The 22507-nt window shown below is 51.4% G+C and overlaps 1 protein-coding gene and 1 long non-coding RNA gene across 3 annotated transcripts; one reads left to right on the top strand and one right to left on the bottom strand.

Annotated features, from left to right (window-relative positions):
- Nucleotides 1–1676: 1676 nt before the first annotated feature.
- On the bottom strand, nucleotides 1677–11565 carry KCNJ2 (potassium inwardly rectifying channel subfamily J member 2). The gene is made up of 2 exons (XM_085077381.1): nucleotides 11423–11565; nucleotides 1677–6914 (listed from the first exon to the last, which is right to left on the bottom strand). Exon 2 carries the CDS (start codon nucleotides 6696–6698, stop codon nucleotides 5415–5417), a length of 1284 nt encoding a protein of 427 aa, XP_084933507.1. The 5' UTR covers nucleotides 6699–6914; nucleotides 11423–11565; the 3' UTR covers nucleotides 1677–5414.
- On the top strand, nucleotides 10014–17701 carry LOC146429381 (uncharacterized). 2 transcript variants are annotated; one of them, XR_014855547.1, is made up of 3 exons: nucleotides 10029–11462; nucleotides 12459–16535; nucleotides 16852–17701. It is a non-coding gene; the product is annotated as an uncharacterized LOC146429381 (long non-coding RNA). The 2 variants fall into 2 exon arrangements; XR_014855548.1 differs by lacking the exon at nucleotides 12459–16535 and having other exon boundaries at nucleotides 10014–11462.
- The last annotated feature ends 4806 nt before the right edge of the window (nucleotides 17702–22507 follow it).

Genomic DNA, 22507 nt, shown 5'->3' with positions numbered 1-22507 from the left:
CACAATTTAATGAAGATATCATTTGTGGAAGTCTCAAGGGAGATTTTTTTTTTAATAAAATCTGTCGTGAGTTGAAATCCAAGCCAGTGAGGAAGGGGAAGGTGAGGGCAGCATTTGTATTTTAAAAGGATAATATATAATGTATAAATTGCTGGAACAGGTGTGTTTGTAACTCCTTCCCACCCAGAACTCTAGTCTGCATTTTCTGTGGTACCCTGAATTTGCACACTCAGGCTGAAAACCTCAGTGCTGAATAACAGGCTGTACTTAACTGAAAAGTTTGGGAGGAGAAAAAAAAATATTCACTATTTGCATTTCATTTTTATATTCCTGACCTTTCTATAATTTTCATTGCTTTCCTTTTCTGTCTTGGTCGAGAGAACTGGGAAAGGAGAGAGAAGTTTCTTCATGCAGCTCCCTAAAACACCTTCCTGTGCAGGAGCCTCCAGCAGCATCCCTGGCTGTGTCCTGCTGCCTCTCCACGACTTTGTGGCATTTTATTTCCCCTGCCTGGATTCAGGCAGCACATCTGGAGTTTCCTGCAGGCTGGCTGGACGCAGAGAGGGAGAGGAATTCAGTTCTTGCCTTGCTGGCCACCAAAATCAGCTTAAACAGCTGTTTTATTGGTGCTGAGTCCACCCAGCCCGAGCAAAGGAGGGAGAGGCACTGACAGGAGAGGGTGCTGATGATTTAGGGAAGGGACAGAGCCAGGCAGAGCAGCACAGTGTCCCCAGCCCTGTCCCCGCAGTGCCTTTCAGCACCAGGGAGGCTCGGCAGAGGCAGGCTGTGGCAGCTGATCTGTGTCTCTGAACGCAGCCCTGTAATCATGATGATGAGCTTTGTGAGAAACCATTCGGTTCGAAACAGAAATTTGCATTTATAAGCGCAGCACTGCTCGCTGGGGTCAGGGCTCCATCCGAGGGGGTTTAATGGCATGATGGGCTGATCAAGAGGTTGGGGAATCAGCACAGGGGTCAAACCTGCCTTGCAGTGTTCCCCTCCTTTCATTCCCGTTGGATCAGCGTTGGATCAGCTGAGTCACCACTGTGCAGCCTCAAGAGCTGCCCTGGAGGCCACAGAGCAGGGCAAGGAGCTTCCCAGCCCAGACAAATTCAGATTTTTTGGTTCTTCCTCACCCCTCAGGGCTGCACTTGCCCGTGTGTCCCACAGACCCCAGGCTCAGGGGTGGGTGGAGATGACAGCAGCCTGGCTGGGGCTGAGCTGAGCTGAGGAACATTTCAGTAAGGAGCTGTTCCAGGCAGACACCAAACACAGGGATTTCAAGATGAGTTTCCTGCTTAGTTTTTTAATCCCTTCCCAAATCTTCCAATGCACTTGCTGATGCTCTGAGTGCTTTCATTTCCCCCTTCCCTGCTTTATGCAGCCTTGGAGCTTTTTTTCCATTTTAGGTAAGGAATAACCCAGAACTCTGCTGTCCCAGGTGTGACCTTAAGGAAAATCCAGGATTTACCTGGGGCAGATTTTCCTCTGGTCCAAGCAGCCTCAGACTTCTCCCCTGGGAAATAACTCCAGGATCACCTTTCCTCCTGCTTTTTGTGAGGGACACAGTGAGCTGTCTCTTCCTCGAGTGTTTCAGACAATGCTCAATATTCCCCTCCAGACCCATCTCCCCCCTCATTTACACACTGCCTGCACACACCGAGCTCATCCTCACATTTTCTTTTTTTTTTTTTAATTATTTATTTAGAAATAATAAAATAAGACATAATATATAAAAATCTGTACAATCCACAATTTGTGCAGTACATTAGGAAGACTTTGATACAAAAAGGCTGCAAACAGGAAAATAGTCATGGACAACTGTCGGATGCCGAGATTGTTCGTCTTACAAGAGCTGCAGGCCAAAAAAAGTCCTTACAAAATCAGCTTCTGGTGGGCTGTGGGGGTGGCAGCTATGCAGCACCTTCTACTTCACAATGGTGGTGAGCAGCCAGAATTAAAGACATTACAGTACTTCTCAGTTTTTACCTTGTAATCCATCGTGGAGAAAAAAAAAACCAAAAAAACCTAAGAGCAAAATTAAATATCTGAACCCTTTGTCTTTTCCGAGAGTTTCAACTAACACACAAGTGTTTCACGGCTGGGAGAGGCTAATTAAACCCAGCTAATGAGTCAGGATTCCCACCCTGGCCGCTTAACCCAGGACAACTCGCAGGGAAGAGACGGAGGGAGGGAAACATCCCCACCTGCTCTGCTCCTGTCACTGTACACAGAATTATGGGGTAGACAATGTGTCTCGTTCAAGTATTTTCAGGGAAGGGCAGAAATAACATATTCCCCCCCAGCCCCTAAGCAAAAGACAGGATCAGAGCTCCTGTGCGAGGTGGGTGAACCCGTTTGTCCTGGATGAAGGGGCTGAACCAAGGCCTGGTGGAGTCAGCAGTCTCCATCAGTTTAAAGGAGTTTACAGGAGAAGTTTAAAGTTTAAATTCAGCATCAGCTCGGCCCACGATCAGCGGGAACTGGAGGAATGCTGTCAGTCACTGCCTCAAAAAAATAACATTTTTTGAAATGACTCCTCCAATTCGCTGCTGCTGAGAAACCCAAAAATGGCAAAAATTGGCTTTGCATCCCTGGGCTCTTCCCAGCAGCTTCCCAGAGCCAGAGGGTGAAGCTGAAATTTGGGATTCCCTCGGTAAAGACAAAGGGCTGTGCCAGAAAGGACAAGCGGAGAGCAATGGATTACACCTGGACATTCCTCCCTCGACACACCCAGCTCTGCAGAAACCACCAGCAACTAGAACGTGTTGTCAAATGGAAAGTCCATGCTTTAAAAAATAAATAAAGAGAAGTTCAGAGCATTAGGAATCCTATAAGGCTTGCAAGTAATTTGCTAAAAATCATGCTAACCGGTAGCATCTAGTCCTAGCGAGCCGAGACTGCCGAGCTGAATTGATACTTTTATTTATTTTTTTTTGTGGCCTTTTCGTTGTCCTCTCCTTGTCCTTCTTTACAGACTTCTATTTACATTTGGCTTTAAATACGAAAATACTTGATAAACTTTATAAAATGTACAGTTTTAAAAATATTTCTGAAAAACAGACTTGAAAAACAAAACAAAACAAACAAACGAGAAAAAAAAAGCAAAAAAAAACCCCAAAACAAAACAAAAAAACCAAACCCAAAACCTCTGCACCAGAAATGTTAAAGGGGAGGGGATTTTTTTTTCCCCCTCCTCTCTGGATTAAAGAAACCTTTTAAAGTGTTACAGAAATGAGACAAATCCTGCATTTTCCATCCCCCTGTCTCTCACCCCTCCCTCAAATATCTCAAGTATCATTTAGTGGGAGCACTGTGCACCTTTCTCCAGCTCAGCCTCCCTTCCCCACGGTGTTTCCATGCCCCCTCTGTGTCACTGAATGCTCTTTGGTTTCGTTTCTGTCCTTTTGCAGGAACATCACCCTTAGCAGCACTAGCAGCACTCCGTTGTCTCCACCACTGCTGACCCAGAAACTGCACCCAAACCAGTTGAAATGTCCACCCTTCCCTTCCTTTTCCATCCTCCCACCCCAGCAACAGCCTCAGCGCTTGCACTCCATCATCTGCCCTCTCCAGGAGCCAAATCTGCTTTTACACGGAATTTCCACAGTTTCCAACCCACCCAGCCGTCGATAAGCATCTCATCAGAACCATTTCATTGCAGGCATTTCTTCCAGGCAGGGCTGGGGGGCCAGAGGCCTTCAGAGCTCTCCATGAGCAGAGCTAGAACAAGCTGTTTTTTAATGGCATACAGTGATCCAATCCTGCAGGAGCCACCCGGGATCGCCATCCCCAGCGCCCTGGGAGCAGAGGCCAAGCACAGCTTCGCTGGCTCCTCCAGCTTAGAGGCACAGAGGATTTCAAGCCTTCTGGGTGAAGGAGCCAGAACGCCACCAGAGATGGGCTGAAGGTGACCCAAATCTGCCTGGTGACAAGTGTCACCTGCTGAGCACCCAGTGGGGTTTGCCAGGGGGAGGAGGGCAGGGGATGAACTCCCTTTGCAGCCTCATCCTCCCCAGAGAACCCCTCTGTCCACGGGATGGAATCCCACCCTCCTGACACCCCTGCCCTGCTGAAGAGAAGCATTTTGCACAAAGTGCTGCCATCCCTCCTCGCTCCCAAGTGCTGTGCTGCCAAGGCCCTTTCCTCCTCTTCCTTCCTCCTCAAAAACCTCTTCCTTCCCGGGGATTTCTCTGCATCCATGACCGAATTCCAGCAGCCTCTGGCATCAGCCAGCAGCTCCACAGCCTGTCCATGGCACAGTTTCAGAAGAGCTCAGCTGGGAGCTGAGGAGCTCAGTCAGGCCAGGGAGGACACACAGACCGTGCTGAGCTTTGTCCCTACAAGAAAAGAGGGAATTTATTTCCCCGTGAAAGAGGAGGAGGCCCAGCTGACTTTAGATCCTAGTCTTAAGCCTTTTGAATAAGGTGCAAAATAAAGGTCTTAAAAAGAAAAGAAAAAAAAAAAGTCAAAACCAAAAAAGTGTCTGAGGTTTGATTTCTTTTTTTTTTTTTTTTGTTTAAAGCAGCCTGTTCCTTTTTTTTTTTCCTTTTTTTTTTTTTTTAAATAAACTCCACTGTGCAAAACTGTGCATTTTCTTTGGTATCCACTTAGGTAGTTTGAACTTAGTACTTTTTCCTATGTATAAGTATATTTTGTCTCATTTTTCCTTTAGACAGAGAATTAAATTCTCCCCCCAAAAAAATCATAATTTTGCTGGAGGCTACTGATTGGCCTGATATTACATAATGCCCCTTATGTAATTGGAAAGAGAGAAATTGATTCTAGCTATCAACTACTGGCCTCAAAAGGAGTTTAAACTTTCTGGCAACATTGGCTTTTCTGAACTGATTGTGAGCTTTTCAACCCAAAAAGTTCAACACTGACTTTTTTTTCTTTTTTTTAAATTACACAAGAGAAAATAAAAACTACACTGCAACAAAAATAACCATTTGTGTTCATGTAGTTAGCAGCAGCTTTTTAAAAAATAATTATAATAATAATAATAAGGCAGATTCTTGCCTTTGTTATGCCATTAAAAACATTCTTGTTCCCTAGAGAGAAGCATTCTGGAAAAAGTTGAAAAAAAAAAAAAATAATAACCCAACCAAAGCTTGCCTGCAAGTTCAAGTTTTGTAAAAAAATATATACATAATTTATTCTACAACATATGTGCCTTCTGTTCATACTTAGACATGTTTAGTGCTTTGTGTTTAGAGTTCATCTCCTGTCGTCCCTCCTCTGAGGACAGCCCTAAAACCAGCCTGGGTTCCTCAGCTCTGCCGCCTCCACGCCTCTCTTCCACAGTACCGTTGTCTGCAAACCGTTCTGGGCCAACTTGTCACGTCAGCGAGCCTTTGCCCGATGGACACGGCGGGGATTTTGCCTTCCGACCACGCGGCACAGGCGCAGAGTCATATTTCCGACTCCCGCCGCAGCGGCCGCGGCTCCAGCGGCACTCCCGCCTGGTTGTGGTGGTCCATGTCGGGGTGGGTGTCCGTGCTCATGCTCTCGGGCACCCCCGTGTCGATCTCGTCCTCCTCCTTGCTGCTCAGGGCCACCTCGTTCTCGTAGCAAAAGGAGTTGGCGTTGGAGAGAATGTATTTCTTCTCCGCCAAGTCCCTGGCACTGCAGATGGGTGTGTTGGGCACTTCGTACGTTTTGTGGAACCGCGAGTAGTCCACTTTGTAGTAGTTTTTCTCTTCGAAGAGCACGGGCTCGTAGCGGTGGCCCCAGAGGATCTCGTTGGCCAGGTATGAGCTGCGGCACTGCGTGGTCATGGCCGTGGCCTCCACCATGCCCTCCAGGATGACCACGATCTCAAAGTCGGCATTGTCCATGTCCTGCTTGCTCAGGTCGTACAGAGGGCTGTCCTCGTCTATCTCGTGCACTATTGTAATGGGGGACACCAGGAAGATGCGGTCGATGCCGCTGTCGAAGCCCACGTTGATGTCGATCTGATCCAGGGGGATGTACTCCCCTTCCGACGTGATCCTGGATTTCAGCAGCTGCGCCCTCACGTGCGCCTCCACCAAGTGGCTTTTCCTCAGGTTCCCAACGCGCCACATCAGGCACAGCTTGCCGTCCCTCATGGCCACCACGGCGTTGTGGCTGAAGACCAGAGTTTCGTTCCTCTTTTTGGGCTTAGCCATCTTTGCCATGACGGCGCCAATGATGAAGGCATCAATGATGCAGCCCACTATGGACTGGAAAACCACCATGAACACGGCGATGGGACACTCGTCCGTGACGCACCTGAAGCCGTAGCCGATCGTGGTCTGCGTCTCGATGGAGAACAGGAAGGCTGCGGTGAAGCTGCTCACCTGAGACACGCACGGCTGCCTGTTCTCGTGGTCCTCCAGATCCCCGTGCAACAGCGCAATCAACCAAAACACACAGCCAAAAAAAAGCCAGGAGAGGATGAACGTCAGGCAGAAGATCACGAGCATCCACCTCCAGCGGATGTCCACGCACGTGGTGAAGATGTCGGCCAGGTAGCGCTGCCCCTTCTCGCCCACGTTGATGAACTGGACGTTGCAGTGTCCATCCTTCTTGACGAAGCGGCTCCGGCACTGCTGCCGGGTGTGAACCTTGCCCTTGCCGTTGCCGAAGCCGTTGGCCACGGCCATGGTGGACAGCTTCATGCCGTCCTCCTCCGAAGACACGATGCTGTAGCGGTTGGTTCGCACGCTGCCCATCACTACTGCCGGGGACTGAGGTGCTTCTGCTTTAGAAAACAGTCTGAGTTTCTGCAAAACCCTTTGGAGAAACAGTTTTGAAAGTTCTACAGGAACACACACACGCGGAAAAACCGGGCAGAGGCCGGAGTCCCCAGAAGCCCTTGGATCAACCAAGGACGGTCTTGTGGCATGCAGAGTGAGCTCAGCAAGCGACCGTCATAGAGAGGGCATGGTCTGCAAGAGAAAGAGAAATGGCACGTTAGGTCCTGGAGGAAAAGGACAAGAAATCTAGGAAAATGACACCTGTGGAGCTGCAGGAAGTTTCCTTTTTCTTAATGGCATTTTCAGTTGTGCAAGGACAGGGGTCACACTGCAATGAGGGGATCGCTGTTCCCGAGGGAAAGCTCTGGAAACATTGTGTCACACAAATCTGAGCAATATTCACTTTAAAGGTGAATATGCAAAGGATTTCTGCTGTTTACAACAGGGCTTTCTGCTTTATTTTGAAACAAATAACTCCCTTCAACATCCTTCTGTTCAAACATAAATGCTGAAGTGGTTTGTAGTGAGTTACAATGTGTCTTGTGGATTGTCTGACCCATGACAAAGCAGGGAGTGTGCAAAAGGGAAGGCAGAGAAAGGGAACAAACTTGGAAAGTGCAAATAGCTGTGATTCCTTTAAATTATAGTGTGCAACATTTATTTAATTAAGCTAAAAGATGGAATTGTGTTTCCTCAGCAAATGGCAGGAATAAGGGCTGCAGTAACTCCTCTAACCCCAGATCCTCAGGATGTCTGTGGTTTTTTACACTTGCATTAGGTGTAAGTTGTACAAAAAAATTAAACCTTGTAAAGCCCCTCATGTGCTCCTGCTGAAGCAACCAGCAAAAGAACCAGCAGAGTGTGTCCCTAACACCTTCAGGAGTGAGTCTGAGTACCTTCCCCTCCTGAGGCTCCATCGCTCCCACCTCCAACAGGTGACAGTCCTGAGTGTCCCATGGGTGTCAAACGTCACCAATTAACACTCAGCAGAAAGGCTACAAAAGCTCCTTCCTGAGGGGAGAAGCCACCAAAAACTTGTTTCAGGGAGGTCTGGCTTAGGCCCAGGTCTAGCTTTTATCGAGTGCGTCATCCATGAAGTCATGTACTGCATATCAGGAAATGGACTTGAAATGCTGCAGAGGAGAAGGGATGCATTAAAGCAACTGCTCCATGCACACATGGCCCACGGAGGGAAAAAAGCTCAGCCCGAGTGGAGAGGAATGTCTGCTGTCACTTTGGCACGGCACAGGAGGCTCCAGAACCATTTACAGTAGCAGGGGATTAAATCGCGGTGCTCTTCCTAAATTAATGTTATCAAAACTCCTCCGAGTTTGTCCAAAAGCCAGCAAAACTGCACAGTCCCTGCCCAGCAGGACCTCTGCTCTTCCCCTGCCTGGAATCTGACAACAGCTGGAGATGTTATCTCCTTTCCCAACAGCAGCAGCCCCTGAAGCCCTGCTGAGATGCTCCAAAAACTTTGATTTTATCAACTCCTCAGCCCTCCCACATCCTTCAACCACAGCACAAAGGCTTGAGCTCGGCAAACACTTGTTAGGAAAAGAGCAGGTGACAAACAGCAACACCAGCAGGCTGCTTTTCCCTCCAGGATCTCCTCAGGCTTTGCTTTCACCTCCTCTTTTCTCCTCGCTCCTGTTTGTTGTGCAAGAATGTGTCTCGATGCCTCCTTGCCAAGATTACTCATCTGTGACTTCAGCTCAGACAAGACATTTTGGCAGCTTTTGGTGGGTTCTGTAATGCCCGTTGGAGTGCAGCTCTCAGCACTGAACACTTCTGCTGGATTTGCCCTCAAACTTCTTCTGGGCACTTATTTTTACAATTATCATGCCTATCCTGTGTAAGGATCCAATTTTCCCCCCTTTCACCTTTTTATTCAGAGGGTTTCTCATTCCCATCAGGATACTGTGCTCAAAAATACAAAAGAATTCTTTTAGCGCTCACTTAAATGATTTGTTTTGGCCAAAGCCCTCTTTTATTAGAAGCCTGAACACAGTGGGGAAGTGAAATTACTGTTAATACATCCCACATTAAAAAAAAAACTTCTTGAAAAGCCATTGCACTGGACTGCAAATCGATCACTTTTATAAACCACATCCTATAATCAGAGTCATGTTTGACTTCCACAGTCAAAGCCTGTTTTGTTCCAAGCTGGTGGAAACACAGCCTAGGAAAGAGTTTATTCTGGAGTTTTTCCTCTGCATTGTATCCTGGATTTTAGCGGAAAACTTGCGGTGGAGTGAAAGATAAGCTGTAAAGTTTTAAGTGTCTGAATATGCAGCTTCTCCCACAGAAGTCTCGACCTTAGGACATTTGTTTGAATTCCACAAATCCCTGAAATCCTAATGCCAGCTTCCTGTGGCTGCATTTAGAAGTTTGGGACCCGAATTTGTCATATTCCTCCCCTGAAGGACGGAGCACCTCTTACCTCCTGTTTCTCACCCAGATCCCTCCTTGCTGGTGCTGTGCTGTGGGAGCTGCACCCCTTTGGCTCTAAGGACCCCAAAACCTGAGCACAGAGCTCTCTCATTCCTTTTCCAGCACAAACTGCCTCTTTTCCTGTGAGTGCTTGGAGTGGGAAGCAGGATGGGATGGAAAAAAGACCAGCAGGTCCTGTGAAATGCCCAGTGCATCCACTGGCTGCCCCACCACCTGCTCCATGTTCACCCTGACCTTCACAACCACTTCCATGGAAGTTCCCGGGATTTTTTCCCCAAAATTCCCAGGAACAAACCAGCAGGAGAACCTAATGCTACTTCTTACTTTGCTTATCCACTTGCTGCTCAAAGGCGGAACTGTCCCCCACCTCAGCCCAGCATCAGCTGCTGGTGGCACCAAAAATCCCAGGCTGGGTTGAGATCATCCCTGCAACCCTCACTGGACAAAAGGAGCCAAGCCAGCCCAGTGTGTGTCTAACTGGGCCCAGTACAGTGCAGCCAGGCACACGCAGAGCTGTAAATTCAGTCATCACCAGGTGTGGTGTTATGATTATTAATCCAGGTTACCTTTCCTCCCGGAAGGGAATACAAGCAAGGCAGCTTGGAATTACCAGCTCTGGCACGGACATGGGATGGATGGGATAACGGGATAATGGGATAATGGGATGGTTTGCCCTGCTGAGAGGGCATGCTTGGAGAACAGGGCTGTGCTGCATCTGCAGCGTTTCTGAGCCAGCACTGGGGGAAATGCCACGACGAGGAGCCCAAACCCTCAGCATCCCCTGCAGACGTTCCATCGCGAGGCACAGCAGGGAAGCAATCCGTGCAGAAGGTTAAAGACTGAGGGATAACTCTGGAGCGCAGAAGGAGCAGGGGAGGCGTGGAGAGGAGCAGCGAGGAGCTGTTATTCCCCGGCTGACGCCACCGAGCCCTGCGCAGCGAGCCGGGCACATGTTGCCAAGAGAGCACCAGCACCGCCTCAGCCAAGAGCCTTCCCTGCTGCCCTCGGAAAGCAGAACAAAGCAGCTCTCGCCCCGGCCAAGCCTGTTCCCACATTCCTGCTCCCTCGCTGCCGGGCACGGCCACCCCTGTAACCTTTCTCCTTAAAAGTCGTTCCCCAGGGCTCCTCCGCTGCTCCGGGCACGACTCAAGTTACACGGAGTGGCGAGCTGCCTTCAGGAGAAGGATCTGACCTTCAGGGACAGGCAGCGGGGGGGAAAAACATTAAAAAAAAAAGAGCACATGATGCGGGGAAATGGGTGCGAAGAAATAGGAGAAAGGGAAGGACAAGTGGCGCTCGCATCTGCTGTCCTGCCAAGGAGACGGGCTCGGGGTATTTGTGGCTGATGACAAAATAACTACGAGCGAACAGCCATCACCAGGGGGTGTACGCGGTGCGCCGGCTGCGAGGATGGAAAAGCAAACAAGTGTAGAGGTAAGGCTGAGACAGGGAGACAAGTGCGGGCAGCCTGCGGGGCGGGGAGCGCCGGGGACAGAGCTGCGGGTCCGGCCAGCCCCGGCCAGTGGCACCTGCGGGTCACCGGCGACACCTGCGGGTCCCCAGCGGCCCCCGCCCGCTCACTGACCCCCCAAATCCATCTGCCCTCGCTTATCAGTATTTTTTCCTTTCACTGTCACGAGCTAAGCTGAAACAATATAGCTCTTCACTGCCTTCCCAGATGCGGTTTTTTCCCCGCTTCCCATTTTTTTCGGCAGGATGAGCAAAAATAAAAAAAAAAACAAAAACCCTCCCGTTTCCACCGTGCCGATGAATGGAGCTACAGGTTCATTCCACACCCCTCCAAACCATCCCGGGCGCTCAAACCCACGCGTCCGAACGCCGAGAGTCGCTGCTTCTGCCTTCTCTCTCGTGCAGGGGACAACAGGCGACAAGAAAGCAAAGGGATGGAGCGGTGCGGTGCGCTCTGTGCGACGCGGAGTTGTCATGCGAACTTCCAGCCCTTCCCCAGGATAAAATATCCCGGGGGGTGGAAAGGGGGAGCAGCTGGTGCATGGAAAGTTATGAGCATAAACAGATGCTGGAAGCAGATGCTCGGGCGCTCCAGCCATACCTATCGAGTTATTTTAGGCGCTGAGAATAGCTCCGTGAGAAAGGCAGGAGTTCCCCCTCTCCGAGCCGGGGGCAGCGGCACGAAGCGCGGCTCTATCGCGGGGGTGTCGCGACAGCGCATCGCCTCCGCTCCTCGCGGAACGGGGAAGCAGGCGGAGGAAGGAGGCGATCCTTACCTGCGGCGGCCGCGAGGGAGGTGCCGGTGCGGAGAAGGGGGTAAGATCCGTGGCCGAGGCCGGTGCGCGGTGCCCGCCGCCCGCTCCGCTCGCACTGCGCTCCCGCCCGCCCGCGGCCCCTTTTTGCGGGCGGCCATGGCACGTTAATACGGCCCCGCCGGACACGCCCCCGCCCGCGGAACCGGCCAATGGCGGAGCGGGGCGTGGTCAGGGGGCGGGGCCGCGGTGGGACCGGGAGAGGGACCGGGAGCGGCGGGGCTGGAGCGGAGCGGGGATGCTCCGGAGGGGAGAGCAGGACGGAGCGGGGATGCTCCGGAGAGACCGGGAACGGAGCCGGGATGCTCCGGAGGGGAGAGCGGAGATGCTCTGGAGGGACCGGGAAAGAAGCAGGGATGCTCCGGAGGGGCGAACAAAACGGAGCGGGGATGTTCTGGAGGGACCGGGAAAGAAGCGGGGATGCTCCGGAGGGGAGGACGGAGCGGGGATGCTCTAGAGGGGCTGGGAAAGGAGCGGGGATGCTCCGGAGGGGCGCACCGAGCCGAGCTTCGCGCTGCCGGGAGCGGCTCGGGAGAAGCCGCTGGGTTCCCGGTCCCCGGAGCGGAGGGTCTCCCGGAGGAGACGCCGGGTCCCCGGTGTAAAGCGTCCCGGGAGAAGGCGGCGGGTTCCCCGGTGCAGCTGGGCCAGGAGAAGGCGCCAGGCCCGCGGGTTCCCGGTGCGGAGACTCCCGGGAGAAGCCGCGGCGCAGAGCGGGGACAGCCGCGCTCCATGGGTTCTGCGGGGAGGTTTGGTTCCCCAGCCCCGGGACGCTCCTGTTGCTCCCGCGGGCACCCAGCACCTGCCGGGGCATCCCCTCAGCCTCCCGCGGCTGCGGCAAAGGCTTTTGCGGGACTTGCCGGGCAATTTGGGATGGTCCCGTGCGGGAGCTGCGCGCCCGCTCGCTGCCGTTCCCCTGTCCCGGGCTGATGTCCGAGACGCCGGGCAGTGCGAAAAAATACCGGAGGCAGAATCGTTTCGTTCCTTTTGTCCTTTATTTTAGTGAAGGGAATGCAGGATGCAGGGTATGCCATCCCAAACCCCCGAGCCCAGCCGGCACGGGAAGCCACAACACAGCATCTCTCCTAAACCGAAAATCCCTCTCTTTAACTCGAGTGAAAGATCTCTTCCAGAACAAGAGCTTTGATTCCTGGGCTAAGATCTTTCGGAGCAAGGCTGGGAGCAAGAGAAGAACGAGCCTGGCTGCAGTGCGTGGGATCCACGGCTTTGTTCCCTGAGTCACCTGTGGCAGCTCGGGCAGGCTGGCCAGGCTTGAAATATGCAGAAATCCAAATGGCTTTTAACAGCTTGTCCTCCCTACGGTGGACGTGGCCTAAGACAAAGCAAATGAGGATGAAACGCCTGGCTGGGAGCCTTGCAGGAGCAAAACCAGCCTTGTAAGCACAGCCTGAAGTTTGCCAAGCCCCGGCTCTGATGGACAGTGCAGGGCTGTCGGGCTCCAGGGCAGGTGTCTGCGGCAGGACACTCTCCGTGCCCTCGGGGAGCTGAGTTCCCAAATGCCAGCAGCTGAAATCCACGGGGGAGCCCGTGGTGTGCTGGAAAAATAAGGAGCTGCTGAGTGCAGGGGGGCAGAGCACAGCAGGCTTTAGAGATTGGCACAAACACCTTGAGCTGCACCCAAAACTGCGGCAGCAGCCCCTGCAACCCCCAAAAATGAGCGCTGGGCAGCTCCTGGGAAAGGCAGCGGGAATCACGGTGGGTCAGCCTGGAGCTGCAGAGGGACAGCCTGCTCCGAGCGGGTCACCCTCCAGAGAGCTCCTTAAAGTGTCCAGAGCGGGCTGTAAACGTGATTCCGTGCTTCCCACAGCACTGCCCGCGCCTGCAGTCACTGCTCATTGCTGAAACTCTCCTCCTCCTCCTCCTCATTTGTTCCCCAAGTTGCCAACTCTGCCAAGAGCTGTCTTTAAACCCTCGGTGGAAACGCTTTGCCCAAACTCCTTCTCGTGGCTCAGAGGCTCCAAAAACATCCTCCCCACGCCGCTGCTGCTCCGTCCCACCAGCTGCCCTGCCCGGCAGAACTTTGCCGAGTTCCCCAGCGAGGAAGTGCCGCATTGTTGCAGCAACAAACACGAGGCTTGAGGGCAGCTGCCTCACAAGTGCCCGGCTGGTGCTGCGGGAGGTGCAGAATTTACAGCTGGGGAGGGGGAAGGAGAGACAAGTGCTTCTGTTTGTTGAGCAATCGGGCAAGTTGGGCAATCGCGCTGCTTGCGAGTCGTTCTTTGGGTGGTTCTGTTCGTTTGGAAGGGGAAGAGGAGCCTGAAAGTTATGAATGATGGATCTGGGAGGCAAAATCTATGAGGGGAATGGCTGCAATTAGTTTATCCGTTTAGGGAGATAAAGATAATTAAATCCACGGGATCTGAAAGACACAGGCACAGTTCGTGTACCTAAATCAGAGAAAAAAAATATCCCCCATTTCTCTGTTTGTGTATTTCCTATGAACTGCTAAAAGCAACAATTTGAGCCACCTTGAAGAAGTATTTGCCCATCTGTGTGTCAGTGAAATAAAGAGCTGTGATCCACTCCTGCTAAGAGATGCTCTGCTGCGGGGTGGGTGCAGCAATTCCCTGTGCAATATCTCCAAGGCTGCAGCCCGGCTTTGGAGACTCTTACTCAGCCTTTACTCACGCAAAACGACGGGTAAAAACTACAGCCCTACTACAGATTTATCTGCCCGTATGAGTAAGGCTTACTCAGCCATTCAGCATTTCACACCAAGGCAGAGTAGAGCAGATCCATCACCATCATTTCACAGCTTGCTCAAAGTCGGGGCAGCTGTGCCCAGAAAGCTCTCCTCAGAATGAAATATCGATTCTGAACCCACTGCACAGATAATGAAAACCATCTCAGAGGCGCCTGTGTGGACTCCAGCAAGAGGAGCCCTTCCAAACCTCCAAACAGGGAAGCTGAAGTTACAAGAAAAGCTTCTAAAAAACCCTTTCCTGTTGCAACAAGCCAGGACAAAGAGGGTGAGACAGCTGAAAACTTAACCCTCAACGCCGAGCGAGGGGTTTGTTTCCCTTCCCTCTGCGAATGGTTTTCTAATCTGATGCAGTCAGAAATCTCTCGCTGAAATATTAGAAGGGCCACGTGAAATGGTCGTGGGCTGAAGAATTTCCAAGGCAAGACCCTCTGTGTGCAGAAGAAATGCTATCAAATGGTACCAAAAGGGCTCTGGGAAGGAAGAACATTCAGGATTTTTTCTCTCTTTTTCCTGTCCCAGGCCTGTTGTCACCACAGCCACCCTGTCCCTCAGCCTGCAGATGCCCCTGGGAGGGAATTTGGGAGTTGTGTTGCAGTCCTGGGCCTTGGCAGCTGGAGCAGAGGCTTCAACCCCTGTCTCACTCCATGGGAGACGTTATTAAATTGCTTTTTTTGCCTTGGCGCTGAAAGGACCTAATTATCAGATTGCATTAGTCCTCATCTCTTCAAGTGGCCAAATCTGCTTTGGTTCTCAAGGATTTTATTGCCAGCTGAAAATGGCTTAATTGTATTGTGCTTGCAAAGAAAACACGGGCTGGGGGAATCAAAGCTTTCCACAAGATGAGAAGAAATGCCATAAATAACACATTGGGCTTTTTTTTTTTTTGCTTTATTTTTTTGGCCTCACCATTTCCATGCATGTAAACTGGCATGAGTTTGCCTTTCTTCCCTAGCCATGAAGTCAACTGGAAAAAATTCCTCAGGAAAAGGTGGTTTCCCCATTCCCAGCACCCTCCTGGGGTTTAGGCTTTAACTGGATCTTTATAGGTCTAAGGCTGGGATCTCCAAGGGAAAATGAACCCATGGTGGTGGAATGAAAATTCCGTGGAGAGAAGGTTGCATGTTTGATAAGACTTGAGAGAGCAAATAAATGGATTTGCAAGCAAATGGGATCTGCAGATGTGCAGCTCTGTTGGATAAAAATGGGATTGTCCATAGGGGGGATGAAATACGACAGAGGAAATTGAATTTAGGCTTTAGGTACCTGAGAAGAGTGGAACTCACACCCCATCCACATTGGTTTTCTTAACCATATATTTTTGTGTCCAAAAATCTTCACTTAAGATTTCAGGGCTGCCACAGTAAGGCTTATCCTAAAGGCAAATCACCAGCCAGTGACTGTAATTTGGGAAAAAATAAATATCTTTTCGGTTCTCGCTGCTGCAGGAGGGGGATGTGGGGAGCAAGGTGAAGAAATCTTGAAATACTGAATTCCAAACAGCAATCCGCTGCTAGCAGGAGTTGTATCTAACTCCCAATCCAACAGCAGCCCACAAATTCTGCCAAGGAAAACTCCTTTCCAACGCTGTATTCCATGAGGCTCCATTCTCACCGAGTTAAGAAGCCTAATTTAAAGCATCCTGAGCTCCCAGCTAAACTTTCAGACCCAGTAAAATGTGATTTTGGTAAAAAGTGAGCTCTGGGCTCTCAGTGCAGGTCAAAGGCCTTCAAATGGTTAGGAAATGTTCATCTGATATTTAATATACAGCTATACAATAACATTCCTTATTTTCTCCAAGCAGATAGTTCCAGCACCATTCAGTTTTCACAATCCAGGATTTGGGATAATCTTAAAGAAATTCAATAAATATAAAGGACATCTGGCATTGTCTTATATTCCAATATTTCATATTTTTCCATCAGTCAGCTGGGGCACTTTGTGCTCAAAGACAGCAGTGGAGGAGATATTTTCATATTAATGAGGAGGAATTTTCAGGTGAGTGAGGAGGAATTAGTGTGAGTGATCAAAGTGACCAAGCAATGACATATTCCTAAAGGTAATATTTTCCTATTAATCTCCAAGTTATCTGATGATCTCCCACAGCTCCCATTCTTTGGGTGTCCCAAGGGAAAAGGAGTCAATGGTTAATAAAACTCGCCAGAGTGGTGAGAACATGCTCATGGAGCTGCCATGGGGACCTTGACAATTCCTGGAAGGAAAAAAGGGTTAAGAGCCAGCAGTTTACACACACAAAAGTGTGGGATTGCACTTTCATTCCCTCCCTAAGGGCTCCAGCTGTTCAGTGCCAGGTTTTCCAAAATCAGGATGGATTTCTGCTCAGCTGAACAGAACAGGGTTAGAAAATCTTGGTGTTTCTCTGGTTTGAAGACTCTCCTGGTTCTGGATCTTGTCTGTGGGCAGGAGGCTCTCAAGGCAGTGGTGTCCATCAGGTTTTTAATGGTTCCCTGCTGGGGGCAGTCATAGGATCAGAGCCATAAAACCCCAGAATCTGTGTTGGAAGGGACCTTAAGCTCATCTGGTTCCACCCCTGCCATGGTCAGGGACAACTTCCACTATCCCAGGTTTCTCCAAGCCCTGTCCAGCCTGGCCTTGGACACTTCCACTTGGACACTTCTCATCTTTTCCAATCCCAATTCTTCTTCTCTTTCAGGAGAAAATGTGATGAAAATTGGGATTGTTCAGCCATCCAAGTCACCTGCTTGCCCCCAAGCCCTCGTGGTGCTCCCACAAACTTCCAGCTCCCACCTCAGAGCCCAGCAGGCTCAGGGCAAAGGGTTTGGCCCTTTTTCTCCAACTGCACCAGGGCAGGGATAAATCAGAGCCCTAAATGTGCCACCACGGGCAGAGACGTGGAAAGCTTCCAATGGGAAAGGGAGTGGCAAGAAAGAACAAGAGCTCAGCTGCAACAGCAAGAGCTGGAAAGTTTTTGTCTTTTCTGAGCAAAACGGTTGCAAATCAGCTGCCTTTTCTGCATTTCTGCCCCTGAGCTGTTTGTATTCCCAGCTGGGGCACCTAAGGGGGCAGAACTGGGCAGTTGCACTCTGCCAGGTGAGGTTTGGTGGTGCCTGGCAGGGAGATGGTGTGGGATTTGTGGTTGCAGAGGGAATGTGCTCCCTACAGCAGCACCCAGCAGTGACCCAGGCAGCTCTGCTGAGCCCTGCGAGGTTTCCCTGCACTGCCCTGTTCCTGCTGCACCTCTGCAGTTATTGTCACTGTAATTAGCACTGCCATTTGTTACCTAGCAGGGCATCCACTCCAGTGAAAACTGCCTTTATAAACCTGAAAGCATCTGATTTCTGCTAACACCACGCAAATGACTGTTCTCCTCTCTTTCTCACACTTTTTCTTCCAGTAGATTAGCTGAGATCAAATGTCCTCAGTGTTTTCTATCACTTTGTACCAGAACCTCCCAATCCGCCTGGAGTCTGTGGCCACAGCATAAATGACAATATCAGAGTTTATTTTCTCTCCTGGAAAGCAAATAAACTGTGCTAAAAACAGCGAGTTAGATCACTGGCCATTGTGGAAGGAAAACCACAGCAGAAAACAAGCAAGCTGGGGTTTTTTACATCCACTGGGAACTTCCATCCCCATGGCAGTGGAGGAGACTCTCCCTGAGCTGGGACTGGGTGGGTTTTGGATTCTTCAGACCAACAGTGATTGAATTTCTCCACCTGCAGGTGCACCAGGGATGGTCCTGGAGATGCTGGGGGTGGTGGGGAGCAGTCCCAATTTTTTGGGAGAGGATTGAAGTCTTCCAGAGCCATCACAGCATCTTTTTTTCCCCCTTTGCCTGCTTTTCCCTGCTCAGGAAGGCCAGGAGATCCTGTCCAGGGCACAGGGAGAGGTCCCTGGGAAGGAGGAGCACAAATGGAGTCAGCTGGCACCTCTCAGAATTCCCCTCCAAACTAAAACTGAACCGATGAGTACAACCAAACCAAGCTCAAAGCTGAGCCTCCAACTTCCTGAGATTGTTTCAGGCTGATTACTTGGAGCAGGCCTCCAAGGCCCACCCGCTAAAACACCCCTGCCACTCGAAAAACCCGTCATCAGAGGGGAAATTATCCTCAGCAAGTAAACGCCACAGCTTCCTTTCCCCCTGCTATCACGATCTCGAGCTGCTTATTTGCTTTTCTGATGCCATTCTGTGCCTCCAGGCCCAGCTCTGCCTGTCATTTACGCACAGGGAAGGATTCCCCACCCAGCCCTGGGCATCCTGCGCTGGACTTGGGGCCAAACTGAATGTCCTGTGCTCCCTCAGCCTGAGCCCCATGCCAGGAGGGGAAGGATGGTGGCAGGAGGAGGCTCTGCCCTGCTCTGTGCTGGGAAAAGCTGCACCTCAGAGTGAGCCATGAGTTCCTCTGTAATCTCCCTAATTCTTCAGGAGTTGGCTTGGATGCTCTGGTGTGATTTGAGCTGATGCCCAAACCCTATTAAACAACCTTGTGACAGGGGCTGCAGGGGGAAAGGTTGTGCTTTTTCCCATCAGATGTTGAGCAATCAGCGTGGAGAGCTGGCAAATGTCACAGCTGGTGTGGTGACTGAGGGACTTGGTGCCACCGTGGTGCTGTGGTGGCATCACAGCTCCCAGGGTTGTTCCTGTGGCTCCACAGGGCTGGGATTGCTCCCCACAGTGGGGTGGGAGCTGCAGGGTGTCCTGGGTGCCTCCCCTGCCTGCAGGCTGGGCTGGCACCCAGATTTGGGGCAGAAATCCAGAGTCACACCACGGGTTTGGGGCTCCAAGGAAGCCAAAGCTGATCCAGGAAGTTCTCATCCCTCCTCAGAGGACTGGGAGCAGAAACCCTTCATTCAGAGCTGTGCTTGGATAGATATTTCATTTGAATCCCAGCACATTTTGGGGCCAAATGCCTCCTGAGGTCACCTGCAGCAGGCAGAGGGGACAGCAGCAGCCAGGCTGTGCCTGTCTTGATGTGACAAAGGGCAGAGATCACATGTAGGGACAGTCAGAGGCAACGGGGGACACAAAGAGAGAAAGAGAATGAGCAGGGTGACAGTACTGGAAGGTGCCTGTGCTCTCTGCCAGCAAAGGTGACATCAGAAAACCTGTGCAGAACAGCCCAGAGCAGGGAACAACGAGCTGCCTTTGTCCCTCTGCCCTGACTGGTGACTCCAGAGCTCAGCACCAAGTGCCAGAAATGCCAGTCAACCCTGCCTCTTTTTGTTAAAACGACACAAACCCACAGATCAACCCTCCAGCTTTGCAGGAGTCACAGATCCCCCAGCAGCTCAGCTTCCCTTCATCCCCAGCCGTGCTGCTGATGCCCAGCAGCCCAGGGAAGGCAGGATGGGTGCAGAGTGCAGCATCTGACACTGCAAAGCACAAGTGGAGGCTGCCCAGAGCTCTTTGCTGTGCATTATTCACACTCCCCCAGCCCTGGCGAATTGCTTTGCCTCTGACCCTACTCCACTGTAATTTTTTCAAGCTGAAGAAGTGTCTGTTCTGAATCTTCATCTGAAATGCCAATTGACTTTGAGTCTTTTTGGAAGGCCCAGAAAGAAATGAAAGGCTTCCAAGCATCTTTGTGCTGTTTGGTGTCTGGAAGTGGCTTGCAAAGAGAAGAAGCAGATCTGGGTGAGTAATTTTATCTGCATAAGGTAATTTACGGCGAGGCAACACTTCAGCCCTCAACGCTTTGCTTTTCCAGCACAAAGCATCCTTGACCTCACTATTCTCACCCCTCAGTGGTGCTTCAGACAGCTCTGGGAAGGGGAAACCTCCCCAGGGAGCAAATCCACGAGTCAAACCATGATTTCCTTTGCTCAGAAGGGCTGCAGGAGGCTGGGCAGGGCGTGGATCTCCCTGTGCATGGAGAGGCTGTTCCAGGGCTTTCATCATCGCAGGTAAAATTAGCACTGCAGTAATTACCCTGCGCCAAACACAGCTGGGGAGAGTGCAGATATTTCAGAGGGGTGAAACTGGAGCTGGAATTGGCAGGGAATATCCCCTTCTATGAACCTGAGGAGCTGTTCCAGTCCCACATCCACCCGTGGGACATATCCAGGTGTGACACTTCCCTGCTAGGGCTTCTCACCCCAAATCCTGAGGATTTCTATCGCTAGAGATTTTCCAAACCATCCTCCCACCTCTCTGGTCCACACCAGAGGAATTCCATGGGTTTGGGACTCCTCCACTCCCAGGAGGGTGTTGGGAAAAGCCTCGTGGCTGCTGCTGGCTGTGATTGTAAAGAGCCACATCTGACTGCCTCACACGGGACTTCCCCAAAAAGAAAGATAAAATGGGAGGAGAGACAAGAAAGACCTCCCAGCAGAGGGGTTGCCTGTGGAAAAAGTGACCACTGCAGAGGAGTTTGATCAGTGCAGTGAGCAATCGCAGGAACTGCAATAAAACACTTCCCAAATTTCACTTCCCACTCCACACTCTGGAGTGACCACCCAGGTCATTCTGAAAGCCTCCCGTGGAACTGGTGGGGTCACATTGACTTCCCATGAGTAAAGCCCTTGCCCTGGGCGGGCAGCGAAGGTTTGCTTGCCAGACACTCCCTGGGCTCTTTCTGATTCCCACCTTCCTCCCCCCCAGTGCATAATTCCTATTTTTCCTGCCCCACTCAGGGCATGGCTAACCCAGCAAGGCATTTATCAGCCAAAATTCACGCAGGGGACACCCAACCCAGAAATTTCAAGTGCTGAGCAACGAGGCTGGGGAGACTCTGGGCCATCCTCCTCCCCTCTGCTGCTCTGCACCTCGGTCACACGGAGGCCACCAGCTCCTCTTGGCACCTGGGCCGAGTGGGGATCGTGACGAGCACACCAAAAATAGTCCCTCCCCTGTCAGGCGAGGCTGGGAGACACCCTGTGATCAAAGATGGGGAAGCACGAGGAGCAAACACTGCCCGGTAGTCGCGGCAGAGCAGCTGCCTGACACTTGTGGAGCTTCCTAGAGGATGTGAAGGAGGAGGATGATAGGGATGGCTCGGCAGATGTTGCACTGGAGCTCCTCCCGTGCGTGAGAGAACGCACGGAGCCGCTCGATGGAAAATGTGCATTCAGAAGTGGACATGGCACTGGAGATGAGATAATTATTAAGGCATTTCTATTTTGGAGCCTCTCTGTGCGGAGTTTTACATAATGAACGTTAGCACTGCCTCTCTACACGCACACACGCTGCCTGGCCCAAACAAACAGGCGGCTCTGTGTCACTGATATGTCCCCAAGCCTGTCCCTCGGGCCACAAATAGCTCGTTGCCCTGTTTGAAAGGTTCCCGGTGGAGTGCAGCCAGGTTTGCCCGGCTATATTTACCTAAGCTGGCAAATTGGGCCACCTCCCTCCCTCCCTCCCTCCCTCCCTCCCTCCAGCTTCTGCTGCTATATATAAATGGAATGATATCAAATAAACCAGCAAACACCTCATCGATTTTATAACAAAACGTGCTCTGCCTTCATTTACGGTGCAGAAGCTGAGAGCTGAACCCAAACGTGCTGGGGATGGTCGGGAAATACTGGGAACACTGGGAAATCTCTGGCAACAGGTTGTGTGGTTGTAACCCCGAGTATTTGGGGTGACACTTCCCGAAGGAGGGGTCAGACCGGGGTGGTGCTGGCTGAGCAGCGCTGCAGAGAGGCTCCCGAGGGGGTTGGAGCCCGGGGAGGGCTGCGGGCTGAGCCTGGCCAGGTCCTGTGTCGCTGTCGCCGCAGAGCCTCGGGTGACACTGAGCCCGCCGCAGCTCCGCGCGCTGCCGCCAGGTGGCGACCGAGGGCCCGCGGCGGGATCGGGAATGGGAATGGGAATGGGAATGGGAATGGGAATGGGATTGGGATAGGAATGGGGTTGGGATAGGAATGGGAATGGGAATGGGAATGGGAATGGGAATGGGAATGGGAATGGGAATGGGAATGGGATAGGAATGGGATAGGAATGGGAATGGGAATGGGAATGGGAATGGGATTGGGATAGGAATGGGAATGGGAATGGGAATGGGAATGGGAATGGGAACGGGATAGGGAATGGGATCGGGATAGAGAATGGGATTGGGATCGGGATGGGGATAGGGATAGGGATAGGAATGGGATAGGGAATGGGAATGGGATTGGGACAGGGAATGGGATCGGGAGAGGGATGGGGATCAGGATTGGGAACAGGAATGGAATCAGTCCAGACCTTAAAGGGGGATGGTGAAAAAAAAATGGGAGAGGGGCTTGTTATGCGACGAGACAGCAATAGGAAAAGTGGAAAGGGTTTTAAGCTGGATGAGAGGAGGTTTAGATCAGATATTTGGGAGAAATTCCCTGTGAGCTTTGGCTGCCCATCCCTGGAGTGTCCAAGGCCA

Source organism: Lichenostomus cassidix, chromosome 18 (genome assembly GCF_008360975.1).
Source record: "Lichenostomus cassidix isolate B80296 chromosome 18, HeHo_3.0, whole genome shotgun sequence".
NCBI classification, from domain to species: domain Eukaryota; kingdom Metazoa; phylum Chordata; class Aves; order Passeriformes; family Meliphagidae; genus Lichenostomus; species Lichenostomus cassidix.
This window is presented reverse-complemented; position numbering and strand designations above follow the sequence as displayed.

Bases quoted from the DNA above. Each gene is read 5' to 3' on its own strand.
- KCNJ2 (XM_085077381.1), bottom strand. From the start codon at position 6,698: ATGGGCAGCGTGCGAACCAACCGCTACAGCATCGTGTCTTCGGAGGAG.